At 32.8% G+C, this 25331-nt stretch overlaps 3 protein-coding genes across 5 annotated transcripts; all 3 read left to right on the forward strand.

Moving 5' to 3' along the window:
- The first annotated feature begins 6014 nt into the window (after nucleotides 1-6014).
- On the forward strand, nucleotides 6015-14956 carry LOC140989507 (uncharacterized). 3 transcript variants are annotated; one of them, XM_073458714.1, is made up of 10 exons: nucleotides 6015-6124; nucleotides 6965-7061; nucleotides 11802-11945; nucleotides 12021-12472; nucleotides 12555-12696; nucleotides 12832-12910; nucleotides 13256-13416; nucleotides 13526-13646; nucleotides 13727-14099; nucleotides 14676-14956. In XM_073458714.1, exons 6-9 carry the CDS (start codon nucleotides 12908-12910, stop codon nucleotides 14096-14098), a joined length of 657 nt encoding a protein of 218 aa, XP_073314815.1. In that variant the 5' UTR covers nucleotides 6015-6124; nucleotides 6965-7061; nucleotides 11802-11945; nucleotides 12021-12472; nucleotides 12555-12696; nucleotides 12832-12907; the 3' UTR covers nucleotide 14099; nucleotides 14676-14956. The 3 variants fall into 3 exon arrangements, 2 of the variants coding, with proteins under 2 accessions (XP_073314815.1, XP_073314814.1); XR_012177500.1 differs by lacking the exon at nucleotides 6015-6124 and adding an exon at nucleotides 13037-13168 and having other exon boundaries at nucleotides 12572-12696; XM_073458713.1 differs by lacking the exon at nucleotides 6015-6124 and having other exon boundaries at nucleotides 6743-7061; nucleotides 12572-12696.
- Nucleotides 8367-12302, forward strand: LOC140989400 (uncharacterized). The gene is made up of 3 exons (XM_073458604.1): nucleotides 8367-8889; nucleotides 10144-11333; nucleotides 12021-12302. The coding sequence occupies exons 1-3, from the start codon at nucleotides 8367-8369 to the stop codon at nucleotides 12300-12302; spliced, it is 1995 nt and encodes a 664-aa protein (XP_073314705.1).
- A 4757-nt stretch (nucleotides 14957-19713) lies between the features above and the next one.
- LOC140989401 (uncharacterized) lies at nucleotides 19714-20550 on the forward strand. Its single transcript, XM_073458605.1, has one exon. The coding sequence runs from the start codon at nucleotides 19714-19716 to the stop codon at nucleotides 20548-20550; it is 837 nt and encodes a 278-aa protein (XP_073314706.1).
- Nucleotides 20551-25331: the final 4781 nt, after the last annotated feature.

Consider the following 25331-nt stretch of genomic DNA (forward strand, 5'->3'; position numbering starts at 1 on the left):
TCGTATTTGTGAGACGGATCTTTTATTTGGATCATACATGAAAAAGTATTACTTTTTATGCTAAGAGTATTACTTTTTATTGTGAATATGGGTAGGGTTGACCCGTCTCACAGATTAATATTCGTGAGAAGGTCTCACATGAGACTCACTCTCTCTTCGTAAAGGTATTTTCAAACTTACTCACGTTTTAAAGGTCTCACATGAGACTCACTCTATCTTTGTAAAGGTATTTTCAAACTTACTCACGTTTTAACGAATTCTTGCACAATCTATGTACATGATGCGTCGTCGGGTCAAATTTATGTTATAAAATTTATTAAGTGATAGTTTGTATAAATGGAAGTCCGAATTTTTTATTAATCGCTCGTAATAAATAATATACATTACATATGAAAAATACAAGCTGGAGCAATTATTTTTGGTACATTTTCCTAGGAGAGAGTACTCAACATTTACTATCTGTACGTGTATCATTAATTTATACAATGAAAATTTAATTAATACTTGGTTTGGTATACTGATTTTCAGTTCTAATACTTTCACTTTTAATACTTAAATGAAATTTAAATTTTTTTTGAATTATTTTTACTACAATCCAATAAATAAAATTTTTATTATTGAAACAATTAACATTATTAATATTAGCTTAATGTAATAATATTAACAAAATTACTTTTGATTTAGTATTTATTTATTATTCATTAAATAATATTCTTTAATATTATTATCATATAATATTGTCCTACTAAAGAAGTATTATATGTTACTGTTATTTAGTAAAGATAATATAATCATTTACAGTAATTAGTTTATTTACTTATTATGAATTATTATTTATTTTTAAAAGAATTTATTCACCTTTATCATATTTGTCAATTCATCATCAGCATCTATATTTTATTATTTATAGCCGAAAATGTAAAATAATTTCGTTTAATATTAAATATGTGGTTAAATGTTGTTAATAAAAAATATAATATTTGTTATATCATGATTTTTTGTTTGCAAGATGGCTGAAAATACGAATAATGTGTTGTATTTGCGTGGTAAACACATATCAAATAATATCAACACTGAAAACATGGATGCACTAATTCCTCCACGCCGGTTTGACAAATGTCTTTTGAGATTGCATAATGCTGGGATTCACTTCCGTGTCCGCCTATGTCTAGCACACATGGATTTCTATGGTGTCATTCATTGTAGTCCTATTAAAAATTATGATAATCATTTGCTTACAGCTATCGTTGAGAGATGACGTTGTGAGACACACACATTTCACCTTACAGTTGGCGAGGCAACAGTCACCCTACAGGATGTTGCCCTTATTTGGGGGGTTGAATATTGATGGCATGCCCATCACTGATGTAGATACCGCGTACGACAAACATACATTACAACAGCGCTGCGCAACTTGGTTGGGTTTTATACCTATATCTTCTCAAATTAAAGGTGCACACCTTTATTTGACCGCTTTGCGAGACCATTGCCTAAATAATATGATTAATAATCACAGCACCGAAGAGGATGTGTCACAATATTCCCGTTTGTGTTGCATTAATGATCATTGGTGGCTGTATGTTTTCGGACTCGGAAAGTGCTGCTGTGAAACTTATGTATTTGCAGTTTCTTGAGGACATAGAAATGGTGAATACGTTTAGCTGGGGTTCTGCTGTGTTGGCATATCTTTACAGAGAGTTGTGCGACACATCAATGAGATTAAAGGTCAATTTGTGTGGGTCTGTTCAGATATTGCAGGTATTTTTACATTCTTACGGTCATTATATTTGTTGTACTTAATTTTTCTTATGATTTGACAATTTCTGTTGTATGTTATTGCAGATTTGGATATGGTCTAGAATTACTCTTCTTTGCCCTGATAGAGCGCAACAAGTATCTATGTCAGTAGAGCAGGCTGCAGATGTGCTTCAGGGTCTACCATTCCTACCATACGACGCATAGTACTAATCAGAATTAATTAACTTGTATTATTATTTTGGTATGTACTTTTAATGACTGTATTGTGTACTTTTATAAATTGCAAGTGGGACGTTGATTCTCTTGGACACACAAAGTCCATCATTCAGTTCGTATAATGAGATATATGATTGACAGGATGATAGAAGGGCAGGTAGATACATAAATTAGTTATTTAAAATTTGGAATGTTTTTAAAATTTAATCTGAATGTTATATTATCAACTTGATAATATATTTTTCAAATGTGGTTGTACGGAATTTTTAATCGAATCAACGAACGATGTTTAATATCTGCAATAAATTATAAACATTATGAGAAATATTATACAAAAAAAAAATTCAATATAGAAAGAAAAAACAGAGATTAGACTGAGACTCTGCGCAATTCTTTCGAATTATGATACTCAACACAATTCTCCCAAATCAAATTCTAAATTACTGAGACTCGACGCAATTGTCTCGAATTCTGATATTCGACACAATTCTCCCGAATCAAATTATGAATTCTGATACTCAGACACAATTACTCGGCGCAATTTATAAGAAGATGAGAGTCACGGATAAAATCAACGAACAATATAATAACATGTCAATGTTAAACATTCTTATAAAAAATACATTATAAAACAACATTAATTCAATAATAATAAAATAAATTAACACCTGACGATTCTCGATAACAAAAAATTATGAACACAACGTCGGACTGAGAAGAATTATAACTAACAAAAAAATCTGCGGAAAAATCGAAGCGAGGAAAATATAAATTGTTGCGCAAATGAACCATAAGGAATGCCGAATAAATTGTTGTGCATAAGGAATGCCGAAAAACCTTTCGGTGCAATTTATGAGCAGGAATGGGTCACGGTCACAGATTCTACTGTCAAGGGTTCATTGAATCTGTGGTAGCCTATCACGGATTCTGAATTCGTTACAGTCAGTCACGGATTCAATTAAAAAAATTTGAATTTAGACTTTTGATTTACGGATTGTTATATTTTTACAAAACTTTCAGATTTGCAATATTTTATTACATACTTTTAAAATTATACCCTACATTATGAAAATAATATAAATATTTTATTCTTCACTCTACTCAAAAAATATATATTCAATCACATATAAATTTTGTACACAATTGTTTTTTTTTCCAAAACAAATTTAATTATTAAAATATAATTAACGCTTTTATTAATTTTAATATTCATATTATAATGTATGATTTTTTCCTTATCATTATTAATAAGTTCGGCATTCAAAAAAAATTATAAAACATAGATACAAAGAGAATAAAATATTATCATAATATAAACGGTATCTTGATTCATCGTTTTTTATCAATAAATTTTCTTCATATAAAATCTAGCACGCCCCGGAAAGAAAATAATGGGTTTGTTCCAGAGTTCGATTCCGACTATCAACACTTTTTCGAACAAGTCTGTCACATAGAATTTGTCTAATGTGGTTTTAAGGCTACTGTGTTAGCCTATTAATTTATCCAATGTACATGAAAAAAACAAAAAACAAAAAAAACAATTGTTGCGGGTAAGGGTAGCCATTCGGGGCGAATAGTTATGGTCCTGATCCGACCTGAGTTTGATCATGTCGTTAGTTCGAGTACCCGATTTATTTATTTTTTATTTTGTCTGGTAAATAATATTATAAATTTAATTAAAATAAATCTGTGTATTATTTTAGTCAATGATGCTAATATATTAATATTTTTGTATTTTTTGTTGGTTTAAGTATATTTCACTTTAAACAAATCTAAATATAATTTAATAAATTATTTACAAATATTTTGTTTTAAAAAAAATCAGGTAGTACCCAAATCGGAATAACTCAACCCGTGCCCACCCTTAGTTGTGGATTCCAATGTCCCAAAAAAAATAGGGATGGAAATTCAAAGCAGCTCTTTTTATATATGTATATATAATTAATTTATCCATTTATGTATGTCAGTATTTGCTAAATTACATTTCTTTATTTTAAGTAATTATTCAGAATAATTTTTCAGGGAATTAAAGTTCAAAATTTTAAAAAAAATATTCTAAATATATATTTGAAGGTTTTCGAGATATATAGATCGTTGGGTTTTTTTAAAAAATAATTTAATTTTTAAAATTAATTTCAAAAATAATTTAAAAAAAAGAGTGTGCAAAAATACCTCAATCCACGCTTACGAAGCGTGGATGCTGCTCACGTGGACGGTGCTGCACGTCCGCACGACGGAATATTTAGCGACGGAATATATATCAAAACCGTCGCTAAAATCAGCGACGGTTAATTTTAGCGACGGTTTAATCAACGGCTTGCATCTTTGCAGAATGCAATGTGCGCTGCGGAAAAAGAATTTGTGCGCTGCGAAAAACCATTTTTGTTGTAGTGAAGATAGAGAAAAAAATGATTGTAAGAATCAAATTTAGACGCAAACATAAAATGTTGTAGTGAAGACAGAGAAAAAAATTATGATGATCAGTGTTTACTTGCTATGGTAAAGATAAAGATTATACCAATAATCAGATCAATCACATGTTTACGTGTTTTTAATGGTCTGTACTAACTCATAAAATTCATCCGAGCTTGTCTAATTTAGACTTTAAAACTTGATGATTTATCATAATTGAAAGATGTGATAAATTATCATTTTTAACTAAAACTTTTTTCAATGAGAAAAATTACATTAATATCCTTTATTCCAAAAAATAATATATGAAAAACCCATTAAAAAAATTATAAAATATGAATAAAAATCAAATAATTTAAGATATTATTTAATACGTTTCATGTGATGAATCATACGTCAAATTATCCTTTCTCATGGAAAAAATATTTTAACTCAATTTATCAATATTTATTTTTTGAAAAATAAATAATATTGATACACAAATTTTTTGGTTAATGAAATAACTTGCATATGAATTAATAATAATTTACATTATTCAATAAAAAATAACAATCTCAATTTTACAAATTCAAACTAAAAATAAGATCATTTATCATTTTCAGATGGTAAATTTGTAATTTGTCACTTAATCGTAATTTCAGTCACAAAACTAATAAATTAAAGTAAACATGTTATTGCTTATTCATAATTTATTCCACGTCCTATAAAATTATTTTAACAGTTCAAAGATGATTTATTCGCATATAATCTCATCCAATATTCAAAAATTCGTTAGGCTCTAGTTGGACGTCAGACCAGCACCTGCCTAGGCGCTGCTAGGGTGTTAAAAAATAGGAGTAATTTTTGAAATTTTAGTTATTAGATAAACCATTTTAGTTAAGATACTTATCTCCTATACTAAAAGAGGAAAAAAGTTGGTGATGGCCAGTTTCCTTCTGGTTGCAGGTGAAGCAAAATATACGTGTGTGGCATGCCCATCTCCACATCGATATGGCCAGTTTCCTTCCGGTTGCAGGTGCAGCAAAATACACGTGTGTGACATGCCCATCTCCACATCGATAAAATTGCTTTCTCACATCTCTAGATTCCCCACATCGCGAACAGATCTTGAATGGTATTTACCCAACCTCCTCTTCACAGCAACAAGGGACAGATCTCGCGTAGTAAATCGGTGGAAGGAAGTGCAGTAATCTCCTCTCTTTCGTAATAAATCGGTGGAAGGAAGTGCAGTAATCTCCTCTCTTTCGTCCTCACAACTTCTTCGGTTCTACTCCTGCTTCGCTCGACGACCGTCCGCTGCTTCGCTCGGCGACCGTCTGTTGCTTAGGTTCAAGCTTTGTCTAGGTTTGTCTCCTTCTTCTTCTTTTTGGGTTTTCTGTGTTCGTTTTATTTTTTGTGTTTTCGGTTGCACTCCTGCTTCGCTCGGCGACCGCCCGCTGTTTCGCTCGGCGACCGTCCACTGCTTCGGTTCAAGCTTTGTATAGGTTGCTTCGGTGCAAGCTTTGTATAGGTTTGTTCCTTGTTCTTCTTTTTGGATTTTGTGCTTTCGTTCTATTTTTTGTTTTAGGTTCTGATTTGGGCATTTATTCTTATTTTTGTGTTAATTTCTAGTTTGGGCATTCAAGCTTCTCGGTGTAAGGAAGTGCAGTAATCTCCTCTCTTTCGTCTTCACAACTTCTCCAGCTCCAGTCTTGTTTCGCGGCGTACCGTCTGCTGCTTCGGTTCAAGCTTTGCCCAGGTTTATTTCCTTGTTCTTCTTTTTGGGTTGTTTGTTTTTGTTCTGGTTGTTGGTTTGGGCATTTAAGCTTCTTCCATATGTTTGCTTGTTCTTGTTTTTCCCTCATTATCAATTGGGTTTCTTTTTAAGCTTCTTGGTTTGATCCTTCTAATGAATTAAGTTATCAACTGGAACAAGCTTTGGGATTTTTTTTTTGGGTTTGTGAATTTCTTCGGACTACCAAAGCTCATTAGCTACATCAACTTGCTACAACAGATTCCTCTGCCTCTGGTTCAGAACCTAATACTGACTCAAACTTTTCTAAAGCCTCATTATATTTTCCAATCCTTCAGATTTGTTCAAAGAGCTTAAATTTTGAGCAGAAAAATAGCTACTGTTGTACTATAGTAAATTAATACTATTTGTGTAGACAATGATAATATAATATTTTCAATCAATATAACTATATTATTTCCTCGATTGGCTCCAAATTAAGGGTTCCCAGAACACCTTCAAAACTGACAAGGGCATAAACACTACTAAACCGTCTTCGAACTAAATCATATACAATATTGGTCTTTGACAACAAACAATGTGCTCGTAGAAAACAAGAGGAAAAGAAGAAGTATAATCCAAACGACAAACATGCAAAAAAATCCCTTAAATCTTCCAACGATTCAGTAGATGCTTAGCCGAAACACCTCGCCCAAAAATAAATATTTTTTTACATATTGGTTAACACTTTTGGTAAAACTAAAATGCTGACTTTGCCTCTGTTAATTGTAATACTTATTTTCCCTCAAGGTTATTTGGGTTATGTTGAATTTGCCTACGTTAATTGCTATACTTTTTTCCCTCAAGGTTATTTGCGCTTTACTGTGTGAACATAAACGATCTGCATGCGCTGAGGTATACTCTGGGAAAAAATGGCCAGCTCCTCGACTCAATTAGCATATAGGTACACGTTTTCTTAGTTTTCCATAACATTATATTTAGGAATATTTAATCTGCATATTTTTCTTCTTCTTAGTTCATAAAATTAGCAGCAATGTCACACAACAAAATCAACAGTAATTTAGATGCCAGTTGTGTAAGAAAATGTCGTAAAAGGAAATATGCCTGCCTAGAAGAACGGAGATTAGCAAAAAATTCTCGATGAGCAAAACAAAACGAAATACCAATTTTAGATACTTTTGAGACACAAAATGTCGAAGGTGACCCGTTAAAATTTATAGCAACAGCTCCAGATCTGCTACCTGATGTGCCAAATTGTGCATTTTGTGATGCTAAACGTATTTATTCAGAGTCACCTGCATTTTGTTGTTCATTAGGGGAAATAAATCTCTTGTCGACAGAAATGCCTTTCGAACTGGTACAATTGTATCTTGGTAATGCTGAAAATGCTGAGGAATTCAATAATTGTGTTCGTAGTTACAATAATATGTTTGCATTCACATCGATGGGAGTACATTGTGACAAATCTTTTGCTAAAAGAAATGCTGGAATTTATACTTTTCGTGTACAAGGTCAAGTTTATCACTTCATAGGACAACTAACACCATCAAATCATGAAAATCCCAAAAATCNATAACAAGCAAAGTAATGTTTAATTATCTGTGTCTGACTATCTTTTTGATATACTTGTATATGTTGACTCGCATATTGTTCGCTTTCATCAGATTCTAACCATATTCCCGCAACTTGAGATACAGTAGGTTTATTAAAAACTCGTTGGTCAATAGCAGGGTCAGCTTGCAAAGTGATTTTATAATCATGTAGGTTGTCAATACTATTAAGACTTCGGAAAAAATTTGCATAAGGATTTACCGTTAAAATATTTATCATTTTTTCTATAAGGGTTTCCTTAAATTTTGAGCTAATACGCATCCGGTTCAAGATTTCATGGTCAGTGTCAAAAAATATAGTTGAAGATTTTTGGGATTTNTTTTCTATTTTGAAATTTATTCTTCACATTCAGTTGTCCTTACATATTTGTTTTATTGTTTATATAGCTTTGGAAAAAAACAGCACTCAAAGATCAACAGTGTCATGTCGTGAATATTATTGTTATAAATTACAAATTAGAGAGAACGACAAATCTTTTTTGTTACATACTGGTAGGCTTCTACAACAATATATAGTAGATATGTACATCAAAATTGAAACATCGAGGTTGGACTTTTTTAAAACTTCAAACATGCAAAATCGTTTAAGAAATGAAGCATATCGTGGTTTACTAGATAGTATAACACATGGATGTGAAATGGGTGCTGATATTGGAAAACGCATAGTGTTACCTACTTCATTTATTGGAGGTCCTAGAGATATGCGTAGAAGATATATGGATGCGATAAATTTAGTTCAACGCTATGGGAAACCTGATATTTTTTTGACAATGACTTCGAATCCAAATTGGCCAGAAATAAAAGCTCTATGTCTACCTTCTGATGAAATACATAATAGGCCTGACTTAATTACTAGAATATTTCGTGCAAAACTTCAGGTTTTAAAAGATGAATTGTTCAAGAAAGACATATGTGGTCATGTTATTGCTTATACTTATGTGATAGAGTTCCAAAAAAGAGGTCTACCACATGCTCATTTTTTGCTTATTTTCAATCAGGCATCAAAACTATTTTGTCCAGAAGCATTTGATAGAGTTGTTAGTGCCGAATTACCTGATCCACAAACTCAACCATATTTGCTTTCATTAGTTGTAAAGCATATGATTCATGGACCTTGTGGTTTTCTTAATCCATCGTGCCCTTGTATGGAAAAAAATTCCTGTAAATTTAATTACCCTAAAGACTTCTCAGAGTATACAAAATATGGTACAAATTCATATCCAATATACCGTCGTAGAAATGACAACCATATTGTTATTGTTAGGGTTCACGACTAGATAATCGGTGGTAGTACCTTACAATCAATATCTATTGGCTAAATTTAATTGCCATATTAATGTTGAAGTATGCTCAACAATCCAAGCTATAAAATACATTTACAAAGGACACGATAAAATTTTATATACACTAGCTACAGATGGAAAAGAGCATGTGGTTGATGAAATCAAACAGTTTCAAACTGCAAGATGGATTTCACCTCCTGAAGCTGCTTGGCGAATTTTCAAATTTGATCTGAACCATGTGTATCCATCAGTAATATGTTTACCTATTCATCTAGAGAATGAACAAGTTATAACTTTCCATGCTAATCAATCATTATACAACATTGCTAATAACCCTACAAATAAAAAAACAATGCTAACCCAATTTTTCTACATGAATAAATACAATGAATATTCTAAAAAAATGAATTGTTTATACGTTGAGTTTCCTGAATATTTTACATGGCACAGTGATTCAAAAGAATGGGAACCGCGTAAGAAACATGAGGTCATTGGTAGGATTTTTAATTGTCGTCCTTCAGACGGTGAAAAGTTTTATTTGAAGTTGCTATTAATGCATGTTAGGAAACCAACATCTTTTACAGACTTAAAAACAATCAATGGAGAAACTTTCAAAACTTTCAGAGAGGCTGTACGAACATTAGGCTTAATAGAGGCTGATAGCACTGCTGATATGTGTATGCAAGAAGCTGCTGCTTACTTAATGCCTCATGCTTTATGACAGTTATTTGCTACTGTTCTTGTATATTGTAATCCAAAAAATCCCCAACATTTATTGCTCAAATTCGAAACTTTTCTTTCAGAAGATTTTAAACACAACAATGCTCTTTCTCCTAATGTAACTAAACACAAAGTTTTAACCATTCTTGTTAATTATTTGTATTCGATGGGAAAAAATTTAGAAGACTTCTTTCCTGCAAATGACGACCTAATTAGATGTTGTCATGATAATATGACAAAAGAATTACAAAATGAACAAAACATAGTTATACCTGCTGAAGATCTCTTAGCTGTTGAACAACTAAATATTGAGCAAAGACAGGCATATAATCGAATAATGTATCATGTTAACAATGATTTACCAAATGCTTTTTTTATTGATGGCCCTGGAGGCACTGGCAAAATTTTTTAGACAAAGCTATCCTTGCAACAATTCGCTCAAATGGTCATATAGCACTTGCTACAGCTACTTCAGGAGTAGCAGAATCTTTGCTTCCAGGAGGACGTACTTCACATTCAAGATTTAAAATACCTTTAGATGAAAATGATTTGAATTCTTGTAGCATTAGTAAACAAAGCACATTAGCTCATTTAATCAAGCTAGCAAAATTAATTATTTGGGATGAAGCTACAATGGCTAAACGTAGTACTATTGAAAAGTTCTACGAAATGCTTAAAGATGTAATGGGTTTAGATAGATTATTCGGTGGTAAAATTGTTGTGTTTGGTGGAGATTTTCGGCAGACCTTACCAGTAATTCTTAAAAGCACTAGAGATGCCATTACAGATGCCTCAATTATTATGTCACCTTTATGGAAAGAATTTGACAAAATAAAGCTCAAGCAAAATATGCGAGCATTTCTCGATCCTGAATTCTCATCTTATTTGCTCAGAATTGGTAATGGAATCGAATATATTAATGACAAAGAGGAAATCCAAATACCAAATAAAATAAACATTCCATTTGTAGATGATGTTACTTCTTTACATGCATTGATAGACATGGTATTTCCAAACATTTCTGATCCGAATATTGATTTATCTTCATTTTTTAAACGAGCTATACTTACTACAAGAAACGAATTCGTTCACGAAATAAATGATCTCCTAATTAGCAAATTTTCAGGCGAGGAGAAGACATATTTTAGTTGTGATGAAAACACAAGTAATTTTATCATACCAGACCAACAAGAATTATTTCACTGTTTGACTCCCCAAGGGCTTCCTCCTCATAAATTAACTTTGAAAATTAATTCACCAATCATATTGCTAAGGAATATTAATCCTACCGAAGGTCTCTGTAATGGAACGCGTCTTCTTTGCAAAGGATTCAACAAAAATATTATATATGCTGAAATTTCAGTAGGAACTCATGCAGGAAAGCCAGTATTTATTCCACGTATAACATTAGAAGCTCCACATGACAATTTTTCAACAATTCCATTTAAAAGAAAACAATTCCCAGTACGTCTATGTTATGCAATGACTATTAACAAAGCACAAGGTCAAACTTTGGATTTTGTTGGTGTCTACTTGAAAGAAGCTGTTTTCTCACATGGTCAACTCTATGTTGCTTTATCAAGAGCGAAAAATATAGGTAAAGTAAAAGTGCTTATTAGACCATCAACACCATTAATTCAAAATACGAATTATACAAAAAATATTGTATATCACGAGGTTCTACAAGCTGCAAATATACATTAATATAGGTAAACTGTTACTCTATTATTTTTCTATTTGTTAGGTATTTTCAATTACGTTAAATATTGTAGACAAAGCATTGTTATATTCAAATTAGATTTCTGCCTTTTCTGAAAATTTCCTACTCACAGTGGCTACATTTTTATTTAAAACAATAAGGTTCAATTTCTTTATTACAACTGGTCCCAAAACTTTTACATACCCTAAAAATTATTTTATACCATATTAAAGTGTTATTCTTAAGAGATATCATATCTAAGGTATAAATTATATTTGTCATTTCTTATTGTGATTGTTAACAAGAACTTCTCTGTTAGAATTATCGAAAATAGCCATTTATATCTTGCTTGTTCTTCCTATACCATGCAGATCAATGAATGAAAAATGTACAGCTCTTTCAAATCTTAAACCAGAAACTCGCAACTGGTTTGTAAGGGTTTTGGTTGTAGAAAAAACCCCATCCGTTTTTCGAAATGGGGAAGACAGCAAAAAATTATTTTCCTAGATAAAGAGGTAAGATTATTTTAAAGCATTGTAAAAAAAAAATTGTTCTTCATATGGTTTAAGTACACGCTTTATTTCATCCAGAATACAAGCATGCAAAGTATCATCTATGAACAAGATGTGGATCAACTAAACAAGTTGGTTGAGCTTTACAAAACTTACTATGTCGGGAATGCCAAGATCAAGGAAATAAGTGGAAACACACCGATTATGGCAGCATCAAAACATCAAATGATCTTGAGTCGAAGCACTTACATTAAACTTGCAGATGTAAAAGAACAACTTCCCGTGGACCATGCTTACGAACTTACTTCGTTTGGACAATTCCCACAAATAGCAGACATGCCTAACAAACAAATCAGCTAAGTTTTTTCCCCAATTTTCCTTTCACATCCTGAAATGCCAACTAAGTCTTGTTATTTAATGAACAGATCTTGTGTTTTAGACTTATTGTGCAGTGTTATGCATGTGTTTCCACCACGGTTCGTTGAGAAAACTAAAAAACACTTACAGGACTTTGTCATTGTCAACGAAGAGTAAGTCATTTCATTTCAAAATATACAATGTCAATTGGTGCACTTTAGATTTTTCCTAATCATATTCAAAGAGATATTACAGCTTTATTATGCATACAGACGCAAACCTTTAATCCTCACATTATGGGAGGAATTTCTGGAAAACGAAGCTCCTTATCTGGTTGAAAATGTTCACAACATGCCCATCATTTTGGGAATGAGGCTTTCTGTGAACACATTTTACGGTAAGATAAGCTTGATTTTATTCCATTATATAAAAACTTTACTAAGTAAATCTGAATGATAAATAGCTAAATATATATTATAGCAAGTTATATTGATATATAGTAGTCTTTGCTCATTAAAATATATTATCACAGGGTTGTCCATTGGAACAGTGCCAAATAGTACTATTTTATTTGAGCCTCCTATACCACAGGCCAAACAACTGATGATATGGTAATTTATGTCCCCTCACTATTAGTTATGTTATTACAATATTTGCTTCCTATTCCTTAATTGTATACAAAAAAAACTGCTATTTTGAGTGAAAACCAAATAAATAATTTAGATTTATCTTTGTAGGATAAACAACAACAAAGAATATATTGAAAGTGTTGTTACCGAGAAGTATATGAAAAAGCAAAACAAGCAATAGCCCCACCTCTTAGCTTTCAGATACGGAAAATCAGTCAAATTCTTAGCTTGACTGAAAAGGTAATTTTACATTCATTCATGCATTGCTTTACCTGCATTTACACCTCAAAAATATAAACTATTCTAAATAAATATATACATTTACAGGTCAAATCTTTTTGGATCAGAGCTACGCTGAAAATAACTGATTCTGAACATCGGTTATATTTTTTAGCTTGTCCAGGTTGTTCTAGAGCATCTGAAGGAGCCTACAAATATGAATTTACATGTTTCTACTGCAACAATGATTTTCCAAGCCCAAAACCATTGTAAGTCATAATTATAGGTTACATAACTACACCAGCAACCAACATGCTATCTTGTACTATATATTTATATTCTAATAATCTTGCATTGTAACCAATTATATCTATTTAGGTTACGTTTTCAAGCAGATTTGTACGATGGAACTGGGAATTTACTTGTTTTTGTGGAACATAACGAGACAAAAATACTATTAGGCATGTCCGGCGAAGAAATCATCGAAGCAGAGCAACAGGTATATTTATATAAAATCCATTTCCCTACAATAGAACAATCCACATATCTGTTAAGATTCATTGTACTTATTTATGACAGGAAAGAGAATTTAGTCTTGACAGTATTAATGAACAATTCAAGAAACTACAGTTCCTACTTCAAATCAAAACATCAAAAAACGAACTCAGGGGGAGAGTTTTCGTTCGACATACAATAATCGCATGTCTACCAACATCTGATTCATTGTCAACATCACACAGCTCCGAAGAAAAAAGCACATCTTTACATACGCATAAAAACCATGAGGCAGATATTGCTATGATTGAATCTCAAGAAAGCACCTCAAAAACACCAGAGGAACATCTGGCAATAGAACTTGTCGAACATCAAATTGCCTCAAGTGGTAAAAGAAAACTTGAAGCTAAGAAAGATATGACCAAAGAAGGCTTGAAGCATTCAAAACAAGACTAAGGTACTTACACACTACACACTATAAAATACGATAACTTTCACACAACTAATAAAAGACGTATTTTGGTGTCCGTGGTTATTGGAATTTGGAGCCTCTGCTTTGCTATGTTTTGTTGGTGTAGATTTTTTGTTTTGTTCTTCTGTGCATTTTTTTTGTATACCAGCTCAACAGCGCCTTCATTTGCAGCGACTATTGGTGGTGTCAACGCTCTTGGTTTTTGTGGTTTCAATATTCCGATTTTTGTCCAAACTCCTTAGTAATTGTGGTTTATCCAAAGTCCTTAATAATTGTGGTTGGAAGTTTCTGTTTGATTTATATGTTCTTATGCTCGTAGTTTAACTCTCTATTTTTGTTTGTTTGTGTTCGTTGTTTAGTCTTTCGCCTCACTAAATCTTGAAGCTATGATTGTTTACTACAGTCTACGTGTTTCTTGGAGCTCAGATAATGTACTATAGAAGTTGTTATGTCGGGCTGTTGTTGTTAGCTTGCTAACTCAAATATGTGTGTGTATCTATCTGTTTGCTTGCCTTATTGATATCTAACATTGTTGACAGTGCTTTTAACCTCCATTTTCAGGTATTGCTTGTTCTTCATGGCAGCCTATCTATTGGTGCACCCCATATGTGTCCATCTTTTGTGAAAATTGTTGTTTGCTCCTAGCTAGGTTTCGTTTTCACATTTCCAAAATTCCTTCAATTTTCAGCTAGCTTTTGCTGTTAGCATATTGTGAGATACTGTTTTGTTGTGTTGTTGTTGCTTTACCAATTAGAACAAGCATGCATGTGTTATTGATGCTATAAAACGTAGCATCAAGAGCTTATCCAAAATACTTGTTGTGAATAGATAAATTTTTGTTCAAGAGTGACTCATGAATATATTTTTGTGAAAAAGAGCTTGAGCTTAACTTATTTGCGAAATCATAAATTGCAAATGGTAACCTTCAAAATTATTAGATTTGTTTAAGCTTAATCTCCTGATTTTTGTGTATTATTTCTTTTACAACCATATAATTTCTATTTCCATATAATATAAATGAACAGTGACTACGTTTTGTCAGACATTACATGTGGCAAAATATACTAACAAATTCCGATGACTAATCTTACCTATTTACAATATTATATTACAATATAACAACTGTCAATATTGTACTGAAACAGAAAAACTTAATCTTAACACTTGTCAAAAACAAATGATGACTCATCATATTTTTCTTACGGTATAAAAAACTAACTATAGATATCATTTCATCTAACTATAGATATCATTTCATCATCACAAACAATGGATGTCAATCGTTATTGTACTTGTATCGATTGTGGGCAATGCTACTACAACTACTTATTTCAAAAAGAAGTCGAAGAACTGATAAGAAGATTTTACTCAAACCCAGTATGGACAATAATCCTACGAAGAATAATTACGATGGATGCAAAGCTTTCTCTTTTACAAGAGTTTGCCATAGATATTGGCACTGAGCTAGGTATCCACATCATGCAGCAAAATCAAGATGTATGATAGATAAATAGTAAAATATTGACCTTCTACGACACAAAATATTTAGTTATAACACACACACACACACAAACTTATTAAAAGGTTTCAATTATATGTCGTTTTTTTACTTGTAATATTTTTTCCCTCTTGCCTTCCAATTAAACTATAAAACATGGCGGTCCTCGGGTTTAGCCTCCAGCTCAGTCCAAGCCAGCTCCTTGGTCCCCACCCCTAGTCTCTTCAAAATCATCCTCACCTGCATCGAACAAGTCTAGTGAGTCTAAAGATTCAACACGTATAAACTGGAAGTAACGAGTAGTACGTAATAAAACCACAAGCAACTTCAAAATAGAGCGTACATACGTGAAACTTAAACTTGCAATTAAACTTGAAAATACATACATAACATAGACGTGCCATAACGTGAAAACTTTTCATAAACATGCTTGCATACTTGTACATACTTGAACATACATAAACTTCATCATTTTGCATAGAGGTATGTTTCAAAGCAAGTGACCCATACATAAATACGCCTGATCAAACTAAACCACAGTACTGGGCTGACAGGGAAGATCCATGGCCACATACATGAGATCCCGGTTCATGCTTTAACGGGTGGATTGGTCCCCGTTCATGCTTTAACGCTTTCCAATCCTGATCTAAACCCGTTCATCTTACTTGGCGTTGAGGGATTCGTTGGATCTCGTTCGGGGCCATCGTGCTCACTACCAAATCCTAACACAAGACATTTTGCATACCTCAAAACTTAAAAGTATTTTCTTTGCACGTCGAACATACTTACTTGGCGTTGAGGGATTCGTTGGATCTCGTTCGGGGCCACTGCTGCACATATTAACAAGATTTCAAGCACTTAATTTCCATACTTAGACATAATAATCGTGCTCACCACCCAAAATGATAATTTTTTTATGACGTTCTAAATCGCTCGGGACTTAACCTCATTTAATCATTGTGCTAAGCCATGACATCAACCCCCAAAACAAATCCTAAAATGATGTGTGAACATTCCCAAAACATAGAAGACATGAGCCTAAAATAGTGTTTTAAAAAGTATGGATGAGCGTCTAGGCGCTGTATAGTGCTGCGCACTAGCGCCTAGGCGCTAGCAATGCCACAGACCTAGCGTCGCGGCGCCACAAGGGCAGCGCCACGGCGCTAGGCTTGCGCAGAACGGGCGCTGCGGCGCTCCTTGACGAGCGCTGCCGCGCTAATCCTGCGCACAACCAATCCAAAATAACACATTTTGATGCAGTTTTAAAAGTCACGCACAAACGACTCGAACCGATGCAACGAGACTGAACTTAGGACGCTATGACAAGGATTCAACTCAAACATATGTCCCCAAAACAACGACGCACAACAACTACGCAACATAACCCATAAACATGAATTTTTTTGACACCAAAATGCTTCCTACGACTTCTAATGCAACCAAGTGCCTATCGACACGAATCGAAGCACCAAAACTCATCCCAACATCATACTCACAATACTTAAACGCAGTAGCAGTCACCCAACTTTCCTAACGAAGCCTGCAACAAATAAACTTCAAGAATACATCAATAACATAATTTTCAGAAAACGTAGTTTGAGCAGTCTCAAGAAAACTGTCATAACTCAATCAATGTTTATCCAAATATTTTGAATTTTATATCAAATCGAAGGTATCTAAAATTATACATTTTTCATGTTGAAAGTTTTCTCAAAATCACGACCGAAAAATCACAGTTTTTGAAAAGACAGTAAAAACGTGATTTGTGAGCCAAAAACCGTTTCAAAATTGATCCAAACATCATTGCTCAAACTTCTATACATCACACATGTATTTTTACGCATAAATAACAACACAACGCATAATATGACGATATCGATGCATAAACAAAAGAATATACGTGCCTTTTGATAATTAAAATACCAAAACGACGATACCGACGCGGGAAAAGATGCGAGGTTGATCCGGGACGATCGTGGAACAATTTTCTTTGAAGAAAACCAACGAAAATTGCTGGGAGAACTGAAGAAATGAGGCGGCTGCTCTATGGTAGAAGAACCCTAGGTTTTTGCTCTCAAAAATAATAAAAATCTGAATAATGAAGTGAGTGTGTGTGTTTAGGCGATTTTTAGTGTGTGTAAAAGTGTGTGTGCGTGTGATTAGTAAACTAGGGAGAGTAAAATTTGCTTAATTATTGATTAGCAACTAATTTTAAAAATACTAACTCTCCCTTAACTTTAACAAAATCTCTAATTTTAAAATAAAATGTACATGTGCTAGACTTTAAAAGTTTTAAAATTTTAAAATCGCTTAAATAAATAATTTAGGCTTTAAAAATGCTGACACTAGATAAATTATTTAAAACGCCCCATTCTCAACTTAAAATAAAATACCATCTTTTAAAAATATTGCCAAAATCATCGCCGGTCTCTTATCCTCGATCCCGCACCGAATAATCGCTTGAAACATGAAACTCGAAAAACATTTTAACGTGCATCACATAAACATGAATAATTTAAAATAATGCAATTTGAATAAATAATGCATCATTAAAATAATTTTTAAATTTTAATAATAATTTAACCATTAAATAAATGCATGGATTTTACGTGTACTGATTTTCGGACACTACAGGATGAGCTTGCATGGGTCGAGTGATATGTATATGTTGCAATTCATGGGTAGAGTGTTGTGATCTTAGCGCTGGGGCGCTACAGGCGCTGCGACGCTAGTTTGTAGCGCCTAAGCACTCATCACTTTCACATATCATATTTTTTTAAATACATAATATTTTCTATAATATAATATTCTTCTTTATGTTTTGTAGGTTATGCCAACCGTTATTCTATTTGAGTACAACGACGAATAGGAAATTAAAGAAGATAATATATTTAAATGGCGTTCATGTCCGAGTGGTAAGTGGGCAGCTATTCCTTTGGATTCTAATATTTGTTCTATGGAATATATAGACAGTGAGATTTATAGAATTATGAATCTAGGTGGGACAGAAAAATTGATATTAAGTTATCTTCCTGATGTGAAGTATTGCAATATTCGTCCAATTTATATTGAGGATGATAATGATTTGAAAGCATACTTATATTTTGGATGTGCAAAAGAAAGACTAGTACTTCATATCGAATTTGAACTCAGTGTTGTTTCTCTTGATATTGTTGAAATTGAAAATATCATGTCACCGGATTTAAATGTGACTCATTTGGATGATGAGAATGTCGATGATGAAACAAATATGTACGATCACTATTTTGATAAAACTTTTGTCTCAAATGACCATTGTGCCAATAATGATATATTAGAAGATATAAACACATCAACTGAAAATATGGAAGAGAATGATGTGAGAAGCACAGAAAATGATGTGGAGGATATAGATGCAGTACATGTGGATGATAATGATGTCAACATCCACCACACCAGTGTAGCTCATGATAATGAGACTCATGTTCAAGCTGATACATATTCATTTACCGATGGTTCAAGCTTATTTATTGGTCAAAGATTTTCAAGCAAGACCGAAGTGAAGAAAGTGTTATCCAAAATTTCTCTGAACTCGTCTTTTGAGTTTGAAAGAGTCAAATCTTCTCGAAATATCTATTCGGTTCGTTGTGTGAATAAAGGTTGCAGCTGGAGAATTTGGACTTCAAAACACGAGAACTCAACAGATTTTGTGATTTGTATATACTGCAATACACACAATTGTGACTTGACTAGAATGCGTAAAAGGCATCGACAAGCCAGCTCATCAGTCGTTTGTGATATGTTGATAGAGAACTTTCGAGGACAACAGAAAACACCTCAACCAAAATCTATTATGACAATGATGCGGAATAAATAGGTTGACATTACCTATTACAAAGCCTTGAAAGGCAAACAACTTGCTCATGATATCTTCAGAGGTGATCCTGAAAGAAGTTTTGGTCTTCTATCTTCATATTTGAAAATGGTCTAGAGAATGAACCCTGGTAGTATAATAGATTTAGTAATAGATGAACATAATAGATTCAAGTATTTGTTTTTAACATATGGCGCATGTGCAAGATGATATAGATGCATGAGAAAAGTCGTATCTATTGATGGTACATGGTTGAAAAGAAAGTACGACGGTACTTTACTTGTGGCCTCAGCACAAATCGAGATTTTCATCAATATCCTTTGGATTGGGCTGTTGTTGATGTAGAATCCATTGCTTCATGGAGTTGGTTTTTGATGAAGCTCTTGGAAGTAGTGGTTGATGAGGAAGAATTGGTGATTATCTTAGACAGAAATTCGGGCATCATTGCTGCAGTTGCCAACGTTTACAAAAATGCACATCATGGTCATTGTATATGGAACTTGTCACAAAATATTAAAATTGGTTGCAAAAAGAAGGGTTGTACCGAAATTTTTATGCGGTTAGCAAAAATTTATAAGCAAATCGACTTTGACTTAGGGTACGAAAAATATAAGAAAATATATCTCGATGCTGCAAAGTTTTTGGATGAAAGTGATTCATTGGATCGATGGACTCGAGCATATAGCCCAAGATCTCGGTATAACATTATGACAACGAATGATGTTGAATCAATAAATGCAAGATTGCGTGAAGAAAGACAACTTCCAATCATTGCACTATTAAATTATTTGCAGACATTGACTACATCTTGGTTTTCAAGCTATCGAAATGCATCCATCGTATCAACAACAAATTTCACTCCAACTGTTGAGTCGATTCTAGGTGAAAAGTTTAATATTGGTCGGGGATATCAAGTTTATGGGCTGGGCCGTCTTGAGTTCAATGTTCGAAGTGCTACAAATAGTGACATTGTGGATTTAGAATCAAAGAGATGCACCTGTAGAGAATTTGATACTAACAAGATTCCATGTTCTCATGCAAATGCAGCGAGTTACTTTTGTGATGTTAATTTTTATTCCTTGTGATCAGAGTATTATTCTGTTATGATATGATCTTTAGCCTATTCTGAGCCAATTTATCCTGTTCTGAATCAGAACGAGTGGCCACTTGATGATATGTTAGTACTACCACCTGCGATCAAGAGAAGACGTGGAAGAAAAAAACAAAACAGATTTCCATCCGTTGAAGAATTTGGTAGAAAATAAGATTGAATGATATGTAATTTGTTTGAATTTAAAGAAAATCGATTTGATTTTATTAATATGTAATGTGTTTGTGGTGAATTTTTAATTTTGGGTCGAGGGCATGTGTTTGTGGTGAATTTTTAATTTTGGGTCGATGGGGGTGGTGAGTGGGTCGAGTGGACAAGATTGTAATGTGTGCTGTAGATTTTTAAGTTTGGGTCGAGCTGGTGGTAAATAGTTCGATTTTGGGTCGAGTGGTGGTGTTTGGGATTTGGTTTAGGGTTTAGGGTTTGGGTCGAGTTGGGTCAAGTGGGTAGAGAGTTTTTAGTTTTGATCATTTTATAATATATAATTCACTTTATATATAATTAGAATGTAAATATATATAAAAAATTTATTTGTGTAAACATTTTAATATGAGTTATATATTATAATTTAAGTATGTTAGTTAAAAAATTCATAACAATAGTAGAAGAATGTATATCTTATTATTGAATTTATACTTGACTAAAAATCTTAACAAATTTTATAATTCCACTAAAATTCTTAACAAATTTTATAATAATACAACTTAAAAAATTCATAACAAATTTCATTACATGTTCACTTGATTGAATGTATATCTAAGTATATGAAATTAATGTTTATTGTATATAAATGGGTCGAGCATATTACTTTATGTATGATTGGGTCGAGCTGGTGGTAAATGGTTCGATTTTGGTCGAGTGGGTCGAGTGGTTGTGTTTGGGGTTTGGTTTAGGGTTTGGATCGAGTTTGGGTCGATTTGGGTCGAGTGGGTAGAGATATTTTGAGTTTTGATCATTTTATAATATATAATTAACTTTATATATGATTAGAATGTAAATATATATAAAAAATTTATTTGTCTAAACATTTTAATATGAGTTATATATTATAATTTAAGTATGTTAGTTAAAAAATTCATAACAATAGTAGAAAATGCATCTCTTATTCTAACAATGTTATATTCGACTAAAATTCTTAACAAATTTTATAATTCCACTAAGATTCTTAACAAATTTCATAATAATAGAACCTAAAAAATTCATAACAAATTTTTCACTACATGTTCACTTGACTGTATGTATATCGAAGCATATGAAATTAATGTTTATTGTATATCAATGGGTCGAGCATATTACTTTATATATGGTTGGGTCGAGCTGGTGGTAAATGGTTAGATTTTGGGTCGTGTGGTTGTGTTTGGGATTTGGTTTAGGGTTTTGTTTAGGGTTTAGGGTTTGGGTCGAGTTTGGGTCGATTTGGGTCGAGTGGGTAGAGATATTTTGAGTTTTGATCATTTTATAATATACAATTAACTTTATATATGATTAGAATGCAAATATATATAAAAAATTTATTTGTGTAAACATTTTAATATGAGTTATATATTATAATTTAAGTATCTTAGTTAAAAAATTCATAACAATAGTAGAAAATGTATCTCTTATTCTAACAATGTTATATTCGACTAAAATTCTTAACAAATTTTATAATTCCACTAAAATTCTTAACAAATTTCATTGTAATAGAACCAAAAAAATTCATAACTAATTTCTTTACATGTTCACTTGACTGAATGTATATAGAAACATATGAAATTAATTTTTATTGTATATCCATAGGTCAAGCATATTACTCGTGCACGAACATGGGTCTCGACCCACTCGACCCAAAATTGGCCCTGGCTCGACCCACACGACATCGTGAATTGGTTTCATGGTTTAAAATAGATACCAACACGACCCCATCCTCGACCCAATGAATCGAACCAATTTTCACTGTTTAAAATAGATTGAGTGTATGGATCACATAAATTAACTAAAAATCAATATAAAGTATCATATAAATGTTTTAATCCAACGACCATAATTTATCCCAAATACAACAACAACAATAATGCCTAAATACTTCAATCTTCTCATCGTTTAGTTGATAGGTATTTTCTCTAAACATAGTATAAGCTGCTGTTGCTAAACAGTATACTCCACATTCTCCGCTGCAATGAAAAACAAACATAAAATATACATTGATATACATTAAACAATAATGAAATAATAATTTTTAAAATAAAAAATTTTAACCTGGTTTTTTGAATAGGAAAATTTTCTGGCCTAACTATACTCCATCTTTCCGAAGCATCAACACCCAACATATGGGGAAGTATAAGGGACAAAGAGTTAATAAGTTTAAGCAATGTCTTTCCCGACCTATCTACACTACAGTCTGAATCCATGATTGTGATATCCTTATGGCTAGGCAAAACCTTTAACAAAACCCAATGCCCGAGAAGAAGAAAGGGTATCAAAATTATTTTGGTTTTGTTCCATGGAATAGCCGTCACTCACCAATTTCTGCTCTCACATCGGACATCAAACATTCTATATTATTCTCCCCGCCTTCATTGAAATCACTCGAAACCATCTGATGAAAATCGACGTACATCAATGACAACTCATGCGACATTAAATGTGAGTACGTCCTTTGTAATTGGAGCAACCCTCGACAACATTCTTGAATATGCTGAAAAGGATAAAGTGAAATATGTTAATTACTAAATCAACGTAATAAACAAAAAAAAAAAACTTACTGTCTCAGTCAACCAGCTAGCAAGTGTCCCCAATTCACGAAAACACGAGCTATTGTAGGACGAACACAACCCAGATATTCTCGTATTTTCCATACAAGAATTAATCTCAACACTTACTCGTGGCCACGATCTATTGACGAACATTCTAGCTCTTTTCTCAAAAGTCAAAGACATCATATTATTCATAAGATGATGACGCAGTTCCTCGTCTGTCATAGGCTCTTCCTCCACTGTGAACAATCTTAACTTATGGCCCGAAGTTTTTTCAAAAGCTCGAGTCAAAGACGGATCACTCACAAGTCGGAATATTTGGATCCACCTCATCTGGTCTCATAAATGGAATATCTTCATATCTATGCCTTGATGTCTCGCCTTGATCTGAAAGAATAATACATACAATTTTGTCATTTTTCATACTAAAAATTAAAAATCATATAAATATTGATAAAACTTACCAACATTGGCACTCATTGAAGGTAATCTCCCAATTATATCCTTCAAACTCGAGATATCATCATGCATATTTTTCAATTGATTTATGATATCGGCTTGGTCCTTTAGTATCGTCCCAACTTTATCCTCCAAACTTGTAAAACGAAGTTCATACATATCTGTAAGAGATGTATGATCTTTATGCATATATGTATGTCTCATGTCAGTCAATGGAGGAGACAGTTGATTCATGTGTGAAGGACTACGAGATGGTCGAGAAGATTTTCGGACTTTATCTCGAGATGATCTTGAGTATATATATGTGAATGGTTGGAGAAACGGTTGATCCTCAGTCTCAGTCTGTACACCCACTTCATCCTCTGGGTCGCCCAATAGATCTTGAGTGCAAACTACTTTGATACCCTAGCAAATTGACTCCGTAATGCGATTGATTATCACATTATTAGAATCAACAAAATTGTCAGTCATATAATGCACAGATAACAGCTCCTCCGTGGTGGGAATGAGCATCTCCAAAATATCATATATTAATTATTAACAATAAACATGAAATTAGTTAACTGTTAACAAAAAATGTATTAGATAATACAAAAAGTAAATAAAATGAATTTTTTGTATTTACCTTGATATATATATTTTAAAATGCTTTGTTCACATCATCCATGGAAGGAGAATGGTTTTTACTCCATTTCCTAGTCAACCAATGACACATCCGATGTATCGGTACATTAGGACCTTCCCGACATTTAGCGAACACTTCATCAATTGCTGGAAAATATTCATAGGCCAAAATCTAGCACAAAAAAATAAACACATTATTAGTATGATATAAAATAACAATGATATTTAATTTAATGAACAATATTTAGTTACTTGTAAATGATGAATAAATCCACTTATATGGAAGCTAACGCACCCACTGAAATCTGGATCATTCCCACGGCGTGCTACCAAATTTTCATGGCTTCCGAACTTAGTTTCAAGATCTTTTGTAAGTTCATAAATTACTTCTTCGAAAGCTATTCTACCCTAGGGATAGTTAATAAAACTATCAAAGTTATTTACTAATCTAATCCATTCTAAATCACTGTATCATTTTTATTTTGTCTTTGTCTACCTAATACACCTACCACGAACAAAAGGCAGGCCAATTTCACATTCTCAATGTCTATCTCCTTCCCTAAATCATTCTTATATTCATCAATTCTATCTATCAAATCCCCCAAACCTATACAGTCACTTCCACCAAAATGCCTCTCCCTAAATTCAGCTTCTTCAGGTATCATAGAATAAAAGTTTGAACAATTTAGGCCAGTTAACAAACAATACTCTAACAATGAAAATCGTAAAAGTCGTTTCCGATAAATCATCCAAAATTCATCACTTCCACTGTCATAACTTTGCCTACTCATCAAAAACCATAACAATTGATTGGAATTGTTATAATCCTTAGCACATATAATTAAATTACCGAATTGAGTATACTGCACCAAATATTCTATCTCTTTCTCATTTAAAAATGATACAATCTTCTTACAGATCTCAACGTATCTTGTTC

Source organism: Primulina huaijiensis, chromosome 12 (assembly GCF_012295235.1).
Source record: "Primulina huaijiensis isolate GDHJ02 chromosome 12, ASM1229523v2, whole genome shotgun sequence".
NCBI classification, from domain to species: Eukaryota; Viridiplantae; Streptophyta; class Magnoliopsida; order Lamiales; family Gesneriaceae; genus Primulina; species Primulina huaijiensis.

What these genes read in the sequence shown, in the direction of transcription:
- LOC140989400 (XM_073458604.1), top strand. Translation starts at nt 8,367, where the DNA reads ATGGGTGCTGATATTGGAAAACGCATAGTGTTACCTACTTCATTTATT. An exon ending in TTGTATGGAAAAAAATTCCT is followed by an intron (nt 8,890 to 10,143) that starts GTAAATTTAATT and finishes AAAATTTTTTAG; the next exon opens with ACAAAGCTATCCTTGCAACA. An exon ending in GAGCGAAAAATATAGGTAAA is followed by an intron (nt 11,334 to 12,020) that starts GTAAAAGTGCTT and finishes TATTTCATCCAG; the next exon opens with AATACAAGCATGCAAAGTAT.
- LOC140989507 (XM_073458714.1), top strand. An exon ending in TTTCCAAGCCCAAAACCATT is followed by an intron (nt 13,417 to 13,525) that starts GTAAGTCATAAT and finishes ATATCTATTTAG; the next exon opens with GTTACGTTTTCAAGCAGATT. An exon ending in TCATCGAAGCAGAGCAACAG is followed by an intron (nt 13,647 to 13,726) that starts GTATATTTATAT and finishes TATTTATGACAG; the next exon opens with GAAAGAGAATTTAGTCTTGA.
- LOC140989401 (XM_073458605.1), top strand. Translation starts at nt 19,714, where the DNA reads ATGGTTGAAAAGAAAGTACGACGGTACTTTACTTGTGGCCTCAGCACA.